Below are 11,718 nucleotides of genomic sequence, written 5' to 3'. Positions count from 1 at the left end.
ACTCTCACACACACGCACAGACACACACACACACACACACACAGACACACGCACAGACACACGCACAGACACACACACACACTCTCTCTCTCTCACACACACACGCACGCACTCTCGCACACACACACGCACACACACAGACACACACGCACGCACACACAGGACAGTTACAAACATGATTTTCTACTCGCTCTAGCCAATCATAGGTCAGAGAGCAACATTCTCATTCTACAGATCATCTGATTGGATAAACTCCTGTAAACGCCCATGAGTGCAGGATGATGTCATCAGTGTTTCTGGTCTGTTCGCCTGGAAACAAACCTGCTTGTTTATTGTGCTGATGTTTAGTAGTTCACTAGATCAGAGATTCCCAGGTGTTTTCCATCAGCTGAATCCCCTGTAAGCTGGAATCTTTACTTGAAGATGTTCAGTTAATATTTCTGTAATTTAAGGACACATTTGCATGTTCACGATTCTCTGATCTCAGTTAAAGGGATAGTTCACCCAAAAATGAAAATTAGCCCATGATTTACTCACCCTACAGCCATCCTAGGTGTGTATAACTTTCTTCTTTCAGATGAATACGATCGGAGTTATGTTAAATAATGTCCAGGCTAATCCATGCTTAATAATGGGAGTGGATGGTAGCCCAACATTTGAAGTCCAAAAAATTGCACCCATCCATTATAAAAGTGTCCCACATGGCTCCGGGGGTTTTTCTTACACAAACGCATCACGTCGCTTCAGAAGGCCTTTATTAACCCCCCCGGACCTGTGTTGATTAGGGGTGCTCCGATTGATCGGCTACCGATCACTATCGGCCGATAATCACGTTGGGACGATTGATCGGCGGTCTCTAAAAAAGGCCGATCTCAAGCTGATGACGCTGCTGTGAGAGGTTTGGCTCGACACCGTCTCGGTCTCTGAAATAATTATAATGCTGAAGGTGAGGTACAGTCAACACATATGGCTTTTTGGCTAGGTTTAAAGGAAAAGATCACTTTTAGATAAAGAAGGCAATAATAGATGGCAGGAAGGAAAACAAAGTTCTTTATGAACCGCAGGATTGCTTGTAATAAAGATTTCAATGCAAAAGGAAACGCAGTAGAGCTGACCGTTTCTATCAATGGTAAGTTTGTGATAACGTAAGAAAAGTAAATGTTTCGCCACTTGCTCGAGCAACTTAATATATAAATCTATAATGTGTAAAAGTAAAAAGCGTTGAATAATGTGTTGCTTATATTTATTGTGTTTAAACATGTCTGTGAAAGATTGTATTACTGCACTGTGATAAAAGAGAATCACAATGCTGAAAATGCATTTTTTGACAAAAAGAAGGCTTTAAAAAGATCGGTCTCGGCAGATGATCGGCCTCAAAAACCCTGATCGGAGCACCCCTAGTGTTTATCCATTATAAAGCATGGAAGAGCCAGGACATTATTTAATATATTATAATAAATAACTTGAGGGTGAGTAAATCATGGGCTAATTTTCATTTTTGGGTGAACTATCCCTTTAATGGTTAAGACGTAGCTAAACAAATAAAATATTTCATCTTTTATATTTAGTAGGCGTTTTATTTAAATTGTATTATTTTAAAATTGAGTTATTTTGCTTTTACATTTTAATGATTAAATTAATTTTAGTCACACGACATTCAGGTGAACAAATATTTTATATTTTTTTTTACTATTTTTAAATTGATTTATTTCTATCTATTTTAAAAGATCTCATTCATTTTTAGTCACATAACATTCAGGTGAACAAATAATATATTTAGACAAATAAAAGTTTAGATTTATATATCTTTTTATTTAGCATTTTATATTGATCGTCTTTTATTTTACAATGAATCATTTGAATTACTATTTTGTTAGATATTGTGATGTGAACAATATGAAACAGATGTTTTTATATTATTATTATTAACTCAGATGAAGACAGAAATATATCACTGCTGTAATGATACAATAGTACTATAAAATAAAAATAAATGTTTGATAATTATAATAATAACTGTGTTTTCCGGTACACTAAGTTACAATAGTGAGGTCTTATCTTGTTCACTTTCACATGTTGAACCCTCAAGGTTTTATTTTATTTATTTATCTATTTTTTAAATTGCAGGAAGACCTTAAAGTCTGTGTTTAATTGACACCAGGTTTATAAATGCTTCTTGTTACAAATCTGGCTTCTGCTTCCAGCCTTTTGAGAATTGCACTAAACCAATATTGTGCTTTCAATTTTTTTTGATTAATTGTGCAGCCCTATTTATTTATTTTAAATATGCATGTCTATGATTTACGCATGCATGCATGCATGCACGCACACATGCTTAAAAAGCATTCTTTGCACCTACTAGCCAATTTCCATCAGCTCACAGACCCTGCTGTAGCATGCAGACCCGCTGTGTGTGAGTGTGTCGTACCCTGACGGCGAGGCCTGCGGGCGTCAGCTGCTGCGTGTTGCGCTCGTTTAGACAGTCCTCGCCCATTAACGAGGTGAGGTGCTGCAGGCAGTCGGCGTGACCCTGAGCCGCAGACACATGCAGCAGGTTGTTCCCGTCCTCGTCTCGGATGCGCTCCAGGTTCTCCGCCGCCAGGTGAGGCTGCAGACACACACGGTCACATCACGTCATCAAACAGAGAATCGAACCTCTCTTGATATATAGGTTACAAAAAATCTAAATATTGAGGAAATCATCTTTAAAGTTGTTCAAATGAAGTTCTTAGCAATGCATATTACTAATCAAACATTACATTTTGATATATTTACGGTAGGAAATGTACAAAATATCTTCATGGAACATGATCTTAATATCCTAATGATTTTTGGCATAAAAGAGAAATGTATAATTGTGACCCATACAATGTATTGTTGGCTATTGCTACAAATATCCCCCAGCGACTCAACACTGCTTTTGTGCTGCAGGGACACATATATCATAAAGATACTTGTGTTTCTGAATAAAGCAGTAATTGATGTCATAAAATCACGAGTCTGTTTAGATTTAAAGGTCAGAACTATAGCGTACATGAATAAAAATCACAAACATGACACTTGTAAATTAAATAATTTATTAATAATCATTAATATGTCTTTTTCAAATGGTTTATGAAAACTTAAATACAAGGAGCTCTAAAATATATTTTTTTAATTTTTACAGCTCTCTTGCTTTAGACCATCTATTAATGTTAAATCCACAACTGAAATGTTAAGATGTCAACTGCATCTGTCCGGAAAAAACAAAAACAGCAGAGATTGATTTTATTATAGTTATTTCAAGGCTTTCATAATGTTTATTAGTTCTAACAAAAGAGTTTTTGCTCAAAACTAACCAAAATAATTTGGTTTATAATTTCCAGAGAGACTTGGTGTTGTTTCAAAACAAAGGGAAATATATATCGGTTAGCGGCCAAAATGATTTGAAAAATATCGGCAAAAAGCTAATATCGTGCCACATGGCTTCGGGGGTTTTTCTTACACAAACGCATCACGTCGCTTCAGAAGGCCTTTATTAACCCCCCCGGACCTGTGTTGATTAGGGGTGCTCCGATTGATCGGCTACCGATCACTATCGGCCGATAATCACGTTGGGACGATTGATCGGCGGTCTCTAAAAAAGGCCGATCTCAAGCTGATGACGCTGCTGTGAGAGGTTTGGCTCGACACCGTCTCGGTCTCTGAAATAATTATAATGCTGAAGGTGAGGTACAGTCAACACATATGGCTTTTTGGCTAGGTTTAAAGGAAAAGATCACTTTTAGATAAAGAAGGCAATAATAGATGGCAGGAAGGAAAACAAAGTTCTTTATGAACCGCAGGATTGCTTGTAATAAAGATTTCAATGCAAAAGGAAAGGCAGTAGAGCTGACCGTTTCTATCAATGGTAAGTTTGTGATAACGTAAGAAAAGTAAATGTTTCGCCACTTGCTCGAGCAACTTAATATATAAATCTATAATGTGTAAAAGTAAAAAGCGTTGAATAATGTGTTGCTTATATTTATTGTGTTTAAACATGTCTGTGAAAGATTGTATTACTGCACTGTGATAAAAGAGAATCACAATGCTGAAAATGCATTTTTTGACAAAAAGAAGGCTTTAAAAAGATCGGTCTCGGCAGATGATCGGCCTCAAAAACCCTGATCGGAGCACCCCTAGTGTTTATCCATTATAAAGCATGGAAGAGCCAGGACATTATTTAATATATTATAATAAATAACTTGAGGGTGAGTAAATCATGGGCTAATTTTCATTTTTGGGTGAACTATCCCTTTAATGGTTAAGACGTAGCTAAACAAATAAAATATTTCATCTTTTATATTTAGTAGGCGTTTTATTTAAATTGTATTATTTTAAAATTGAGTTATTTTGCTTTTACATTTTAATGATTAAATTAATTTTAGTCACACGACATTCAGGTGAACAAATATTTTATATTTTTTTTTACTATTTTTAAATTGATTTATTTCTATCTATTTTAAAAGATCTCATTCATTTTTAGTCACATAACATTCAGGTGAACAAATAATATATTTAGACAAATAAAAGTTTAGATTTATATATCTTTTTATTTAGCATTTTATATTGATCGTCTTTTATTTTACAATGAATCATTTGAATTACTATTTTGTTAGATATTGTGATGTGAACAATATGAAACAGATGTTTTTATATTATTATTATTAACTCAGATGAAGACAGAAATATATCACTGCTGTAATGATACAATAGTACTATAAAATAAAAATAAATGTTTGATAATTATAATAATAACTGTGTTTTCCGGTACACTAAGTTACAATAGTGAGGTCTTATCTTGTTCACTTTCACATGTTGAACCCTCAAGGTTTTATTTTATTTATTTATCTATTTTTTAAATTGCAGGAAGACCTTAAAGTCTGTGTTTAATTGACACCAGGTTTATAAATGCTTCTTGTTACAAATCTGGCTTCTGCTTCCAGCCTTTTGAGAATTGCACTAAACCAATATTGTGCTTTCAATTTTTTTTGATTAATTGTGCAGCCCTATTTATTTATTTTAAATATGCATGTCTATGATTTACGCATGCATGCATGCATGCACGCACACATGCTTAAAAAGCATTCTTTGCACCTACTAGCCAATTTCCATCAGCTCACAGACCCTGCTGTAGCATGCAGACCCGCTGTGTGTGAGTGTGTCGTACCCTGACGGCGAGGCCTGCGGGCGTCAGCTGCTGCGTGTTGCGCTCGTTTAGACAGTCCTCGCCCATTAACGAGGTGAGGTGCTGCAGGCAGTCGGCGTGACCCTGAGCCGCAGACACATGCAGCAGGTTGTTCCCGTCCTCGTCTCGGATGCGCTCCAGGTTCTCCGCCGCCAGGTGAGGCTGCAGACACACACGGTCACATCACGTCATCAAACAGAGAATCGAACCTCTCTTGATATATAGGTTACAAAAAATCTAAATATTGAGGAAATCATCTTTAAAGTTGTTCAAATGAAGTTCTTAGCAATGCATATTACTAATCAAACATTACATTTTGATATATTTACGGTAGGAAATGTACAAAATATCTTCATGGAACATGATCTTAATATCCTAATGATTTTTGGCATAAAAGAGAAATGTATAATTGTGACCCATACAATGTATTGTTGGCTATTGCTACAAATATCCCCCAGCGACTCAACACTGCTTTTGTGCTGCAGGGACACATATATCATAAAGATACTTGTGTTTCTGAATAAAGCAGTAATTGATGTCATAAAATCACGAGTCTGTTTAGATTTAAAGGTCAGAACTATAGCGTACATGAATAAAAATCACAAACATGACACTTGTAAATTAAATAATTTATTAATAATCATTAATATGTCTTTTTCAAATGGTTTATGAAAACTTAAATACAAGGAGCTCTAAAATATATTTTTTTAATTTTTACAGCTCTCTTGCTTTAGACCATCTATTAATGTTAAATCCACAACTGAAATGTTAAGATGTCAACTGCATCTGTCCGGAAAAAACAAAAACAGCAGAGATTGATTTTATTATAGTTATTTCAAGGCTTTCATAATGTTTATTAGTTCTAACAAAAGAGTTTTTGCTCAAAACTAACCAAAATAATTTGGTTTATAATTTCCAGAGAGACTTGGTGTTGTTTCAAAACAAAGGGAAATATATATCGGTTAGCGGCCAAAATGATTTGAAAAATATCGGCAAAAAGCTAATATCGTGCATCCCTACTTGAGATGTAAATATTTTTTTTTCAGAAAAACTGTAATAATTTTTTGCCTTTTGTAATTAGAGAGAATTTTATTGTACCAATTAATATTTATGCAATAATTATGAACCATTTTTCCCATTGAAAGGAATGCAATTTTTTTCAAATTTAAAAAAAAATAATTTTCAATTACTGCAGTATTTCAGGTTAAAATAGACACTAGCTGTGCACTTTTCTTTCTGCATCATGGCTGATTTATACATTGTATACGCAAATTATTTTGCTGTATTTTCACATTTTGTCCTATTTCCCATTCATTTCCTATGGTGGTCATTTTTGACCGTGAAGACTACAAGTGTGATTTTATTTATTATTTTTACAACCACCAGCCTTTTCCAATCATGCCCTCAATTTTTTTTGTGTGTTCACAAACCAAATGCCATAAAAGTCACCAAATTCCGTACCGTTCCAACAAAGCAACGATTTTTAAAATTTCAAAATTTCAAATTTTTTGGTCAAAAGTGACCGAAGAGGCCCTGATGTATCAAATACGAAACACCCGGGAGAACTGTGACGTCACTTGACATGCACTTTAACACGCGTCGTTGCCGTGTGTAATCAAGGAGGTTCTGAACAACTCAGTCGAATGTATTTTATTACAGTTCACGCTACCATTGCTATTATTAACCCTTTACACACTGTGTAGCTGTCGTCGTCTTTTAAGACAATTTGTTCACAGTAGTCCGTATTCAGATATTTGGTTGCGTTGTTTGCATTTCGTCTGCCTGTCTAGTGCTTCAATCACATCTCGAGTGTCAAAACCATAGACTGTATAAAAACATGGACGTAGTGTCCGTGACGTCACCCGTAGGTTTCTGAAGAGCGTTTTTGAAGCTCAAAGTGGGCGGAGCCTGCCGTCGCCATCTTGGCAGCGCGTCACTCCCGGATAATCGAAAATGGGCAAAGAGGCGGGAGCAGGTTGCTGAAACCACGCCCACCTAGCTCGACGGCGGTGACAGCAGCGGCAATCCACCTGTCACTCAAGTGGCCACGCCCTTAATTATGTAGAACTTTAAGGGTTAATATAATTTAAACGGATGAGCTATAAAAAAAATTCACCCCCCTCACAGTCGTCATGAAGGGCAAAATTAGCTATATAGACCAAAAGCACTGTTTGAACCAGACTGTAAACATGTTTTTTTCTGCTGTAAAGTTGGGCATTTTAACATGAGGAGTCTATGGCACTGACTCTCTTTCAGAGCCAGCCTCTAGCGGCCAGTCGATGAATTACAGTTTTAGTCACTTCCGTGTTGGCTTCACGAGAGAGAGCGGGAGGGTGCCACTTGGTCAAAACACACGATGGCTGAAAAGGAGGCGTGGCTACAGTGTGATGAAGTCAGCCAATCACACTTCCGTCTCTGCGAGGGGACACGCCCCTTCAAATTGAGAGAGTGAAAATGAGGATAATACTGGTGCAAAAAAACGATAAACTTTCTAAACTAACCTCGAGAAGCATCATATAAAAATCTGAAAGTGAATAAATGTCGGAGGAGATGGCGACGGCTCTTACCAGCAGAGAGATCTGTCCTTCTCTCACGATGTTCAGGATGTTCTGCGTCTTCTTGGCTTCTTCGTCGGCTTCTCCAAACGTTCTCCAGGGCTTGTCCTGCTTCGGGCCTTTGGCCGGCTGAAGAGGGAACGCAGCCGAGCCGCCGTCAGGTTTGTCGAGGTCCGGCTCTGATCCGTGAGCGCTCTGTGCTCTGAGATAGTCCTGATCCACAGACTTGGACTTCCTCATGTGGGGCCAGCTGACGGGCGAGAGAAGGCTCTCGGAGAGCACTAGCGTCGCTCCTTTACCGCCGGCGCTCCTCTTCTTCAGGCTGGCCGTCTGCTGACTGGACTTGATGTATGGCACGTCCAGGATCTCGTCCATGTCCAGGTCGTAGTGCTCCAGCTCTCCAAACAGAGCTCCGTTCATCGGCAGGCCTCTGCTCTTGTCCTCTTTGCTGCTCTTCCCCTCGGCCTCCGGCTCCGACTCCTGCGGCTGGTGTTTGAGGGGAGACACGCGCTTGACCGGTCTGAACTTGCTGTAGACGTCTGCGACGCCGGTGGGCTTGATTCCCGCTCCGCCGTGTGACGCTGCGCTACGAGCCCAGTTGATGGACGGAGCTGAAACACACGAGAGCCAACCGTCGTGATATGAACATCTTACGGACTCGAAGACACGAATGTGAGTGTCTACGGTAAAGGACCCATAACCGAATGAGCTGCGTTTACAATCACTGTAACAAGTCAGGGTTATTTCTATAGCGCTTTATACAGCACAGACTGTATCTACGCTAATAATTAAATCATAAATTAAATAATTTTAAAATAAAAACAAACAAACACAATAAAACACTGACTAAAATTAAATAAAAAAATAAAAAACACTAAAAACTAATCAAATCAGAAATATTAAAATAGAAACAGACTGTACTAAGCAGCTTCGCAGTAATAAATAAGAAAATAACAGAATCGATAATTCTATAAATGCATATTTATAACTTTAATATCCACATCAAGCTGTTTAACTAGAGCAGTGTTTCCCAAACGAGTCTCACGAGTTAACAAGTCATACAAATTAAAAGCTGAAATAAATTCATTTGGTAAAATTATGCAAAATAAAACACTTACACAAAATTAAATAAAAGGTACAATTTAAATACGTTTAAAAGAAAAACACTCAAAATTAAATAATTCATAAAAGTAAAAAAAAGTCTAAATAAATTATTTTAAAATAAAAACAGATTGTCTCAAAGCAGCATCAGAGTAATAAACAACAAAAGAACAGAATAAATGATACAAACGTCATTATAGATCAGACAAATTCAATTTCAGCTGTTAAGCAGCTCTACAGAAGACAATAGAGTCCTAATTCAGCTCAATTCAGTTTAGTGTTGATTCAATGGAGTCCAATAACAGTGTGAAGGTTGAAAAGTTCAACAAATCTGATTCTTAATTGAGCTGCAGTTATGAAGCAGCTCTACAGAAGGCAATAGTAATGTTTAGAGCCCGACCGATATGGGTTTTTTGGGGCCGATACCGATATTAGGGAGTAAAAAAGCCCGATACCGATATATATCGGCCGATATTCTTTGTGTATATTATAGTACAGTATAGTCAAATTTTGGACACTTTCCCATTCGAGGGTCCACACCTTTGACTGGTACTATATATAGAATACAGTATAGACATACATAAACACATTCTTTGCAATGATCACTCAGATGTGGTGATCAAACACTTATAATGACGTGACAGAGATATGTAATGGAGGCAGGGTATTTAACAATTTAACAATAAACTTTATTATCCAAAATGAGTCTGACATCAGTGCACTGAACAGTAAAGTTGAAGTTTATTCAACTTTAATTCAATTCAATTCAACTTTATTCCGTTGAAGTTTATTTCACTTCGGAACATTCATTCACGGATTTGTGCTACTGTCTTCACATAAATACTCTGAATGTAACGCGTACGTTCCCTTGGAACTGGAATCATGGCAGAATTTCATGTGAAGTCCACTTCGCAGGGCGCTTACGGTCGAATAAGACCACGCTTGAATGCTGCCTGAACAAGAGACCTCCTTACTGAAGGGAAAGTGTTGGCTGGTGTCACTATCTCGCGAACGCGCCGGCGGATCTCCACCAAATTCGGGGGATCCTTCAGCTCGAGGAGCCTCTCGAACGCCACCCTCCGCGCGTCGGTAGCCCCCCGGGATCGCTTGATTGGTCGACGTTGGACCGCGAATTTAACCACCCGTAACTCCAGAACCCCGGGGGGTATCGACGCGGGGGTGATCTCATTTGAAAGATCTCATGCGTGCCTCTAGACGTACACTCGATTCGCGTTCGAAAGGGTTCCTTGAGCTGAAGGGATCCCCTGAATTTGGTGCGGATTCGCCGCGTCGTTACAGAGATATGGCCGTTCAAAGTTTCAATGGTTTTCCATAGACTTAAGCTTTAAAGCGTTTCATCCAGGTCGCCAGTAGCAAACAATGGAGCGCGCTCTGCTGGACAAACTTAGTAATTACACCATTTCAAACATTTTTATCTGCGTTATATGTTCTGTAAAAAAAATTTCATATCGGCGGCATATTCGCCGGGTACCGATATATCGGCAACAGGCTCATATCGGCCGATAACATCTGCAAAACGATATATCGGTCGGGCTCTAATACTGTGGTTCGCACACGTGTGACTCCTGTATAGATCTGAATGACTCATGAATGAAGCTACTTCAGTACCTTGTCTCTCGTCGTTTGCTCCATCGTGTCTTCGGCACAGCTCAGGAATGCTCTTGTACTGAGACAGGACACACATCAGACGGGTTAAAGGTCATCAGACACTGATGCTAACACCGATCATGCTGAAGGAATGATGGGAAATGAGTTGTTCCTGTAGCTCCACACACTCATGCGTCTGACTTCCAGGAAACATCCGAGCAATTCAACGAAACCAAATGAACACACGGAGCAATACATCAGGAACAAAGACTGTAATCTACGTAAACTCTATTCAGCATAATTCAATCCTAGAAATGCATATTTAACATTTAATATACTTTAAACTGTTTAACTACAGCAGCGTTTCTCAGAAGAGTTTCATGAGTTGATGGAAAGCTAATAATTAAATCACTAAAATTAACAGTTGTAATAAATTATTTTAAAATAAAAACATTTACATAAAATGAAATCAAATAGTAAAATTTAAATAAGTTTTAAATAAAAGGTATATAAACACAAAATAAAACAAAAAACTGACTATTAATTAAACCATAGAAATGAAATTTTGAAAGAATGTTTAAATAAAAACAAACAAAATAAAACAGTTACAATAAATTAATGAAATCATAAAAATGTAACCAATATTTTTAAAATAAAAGCAAAGCATTTAATAAACATTAAATTGTAATGTTAAATTAAAATAATTAAATCAATATAAGTAAAAACAAATAAAAATAAAACACTTAATATGAAATATTTTATTTGTTTAGCAGCATGTCATGTGACCATTAACCAACAAAAATGTAAAATTTAAATGAATAAATTTAAAATAAAAAGAAACTAAATAAAATACTTACTAAAAATGTATTAAATAATAAAAATTAAAAGTTGAAATAAATAATTTTAAAATAAAACAACACTTAATAAAAAAGTATTTAATCAAAAATTTAACATTTTAATAAAAAATAATATGCTTACTAAAAATAAAATCATAAAAATGTTAAATTCAAATAAATAAATTTTATGATAACAACAAATCAAAATAAAACATTTTAAGACAAGACATATTTTATTAGTTTATCTGCATGTCATGTGACCATAAACCGATATCAGAGAACCGTGAACATGTGAATGTGCTGATCATTTATTGAAATATTAACTTAAAATCTCAGGGGTAAATATTTTAGCTCAAATGTGTTTAGCTTATAAAAAAAATGTTTGGGAATCGCTGTATTACACCAGGATTGA

General features: G+C 36.7%; 1 protein-coding gene across 1 annotated transcript in view; it reads right to left on the bottom strand.

Annotated features, from left to right (window-relative positions):
* Positions 1-11,718, bottom strand: part of sncaip (synuclein, alpha interacting protein) — a 19,952-nt gene that overhangs the window by 4,890 nt on the left and 3,344 nt on the right. The window contains exons 3-6 of the mRNA XM_016251833.1: positions 10,492-10,549; positions 7,774-8,372; positions 5,141-5,368; positions 2,382-2,608 (exon numbers count right to left, since the gene is read on the bottom strand). Coding sequence (XP_016107319.1) covers positions 2,382-2,608; positions 5,141-5,368; positions 7,774-8,372; positions 10,492-10,549 — 1,112 coding nt within the window. The remainder of the gene's footprint in view (positions 1-2,381; positions 2,609-5,140; positions 5,369-7,773; positions 8,373-10,491; positions 10,550-11,718) is intronic.

Source organism: Sinocyclocheilus grahami, unplaced genomic scaffold (genome assembly GCF_001515645.1).
Source record: "Sinocyclocheilus grahami isolate Dianchi unplaced genomic scaffold, SAMN03320097.WGS_v1.1 scaffold1072.1, whole genome shotgun sequence".
Taxonomy (NCBI): Eukaryota; Metazoa; Chordata; class Actinopteri; order Cypriniformes; family Cyprinidae; genus Sinocyclocheilus; species Sinocyclocheilus grahami.
This window is presented reverse-complemented; position numbering and strand designations above follow the sequence as displayed.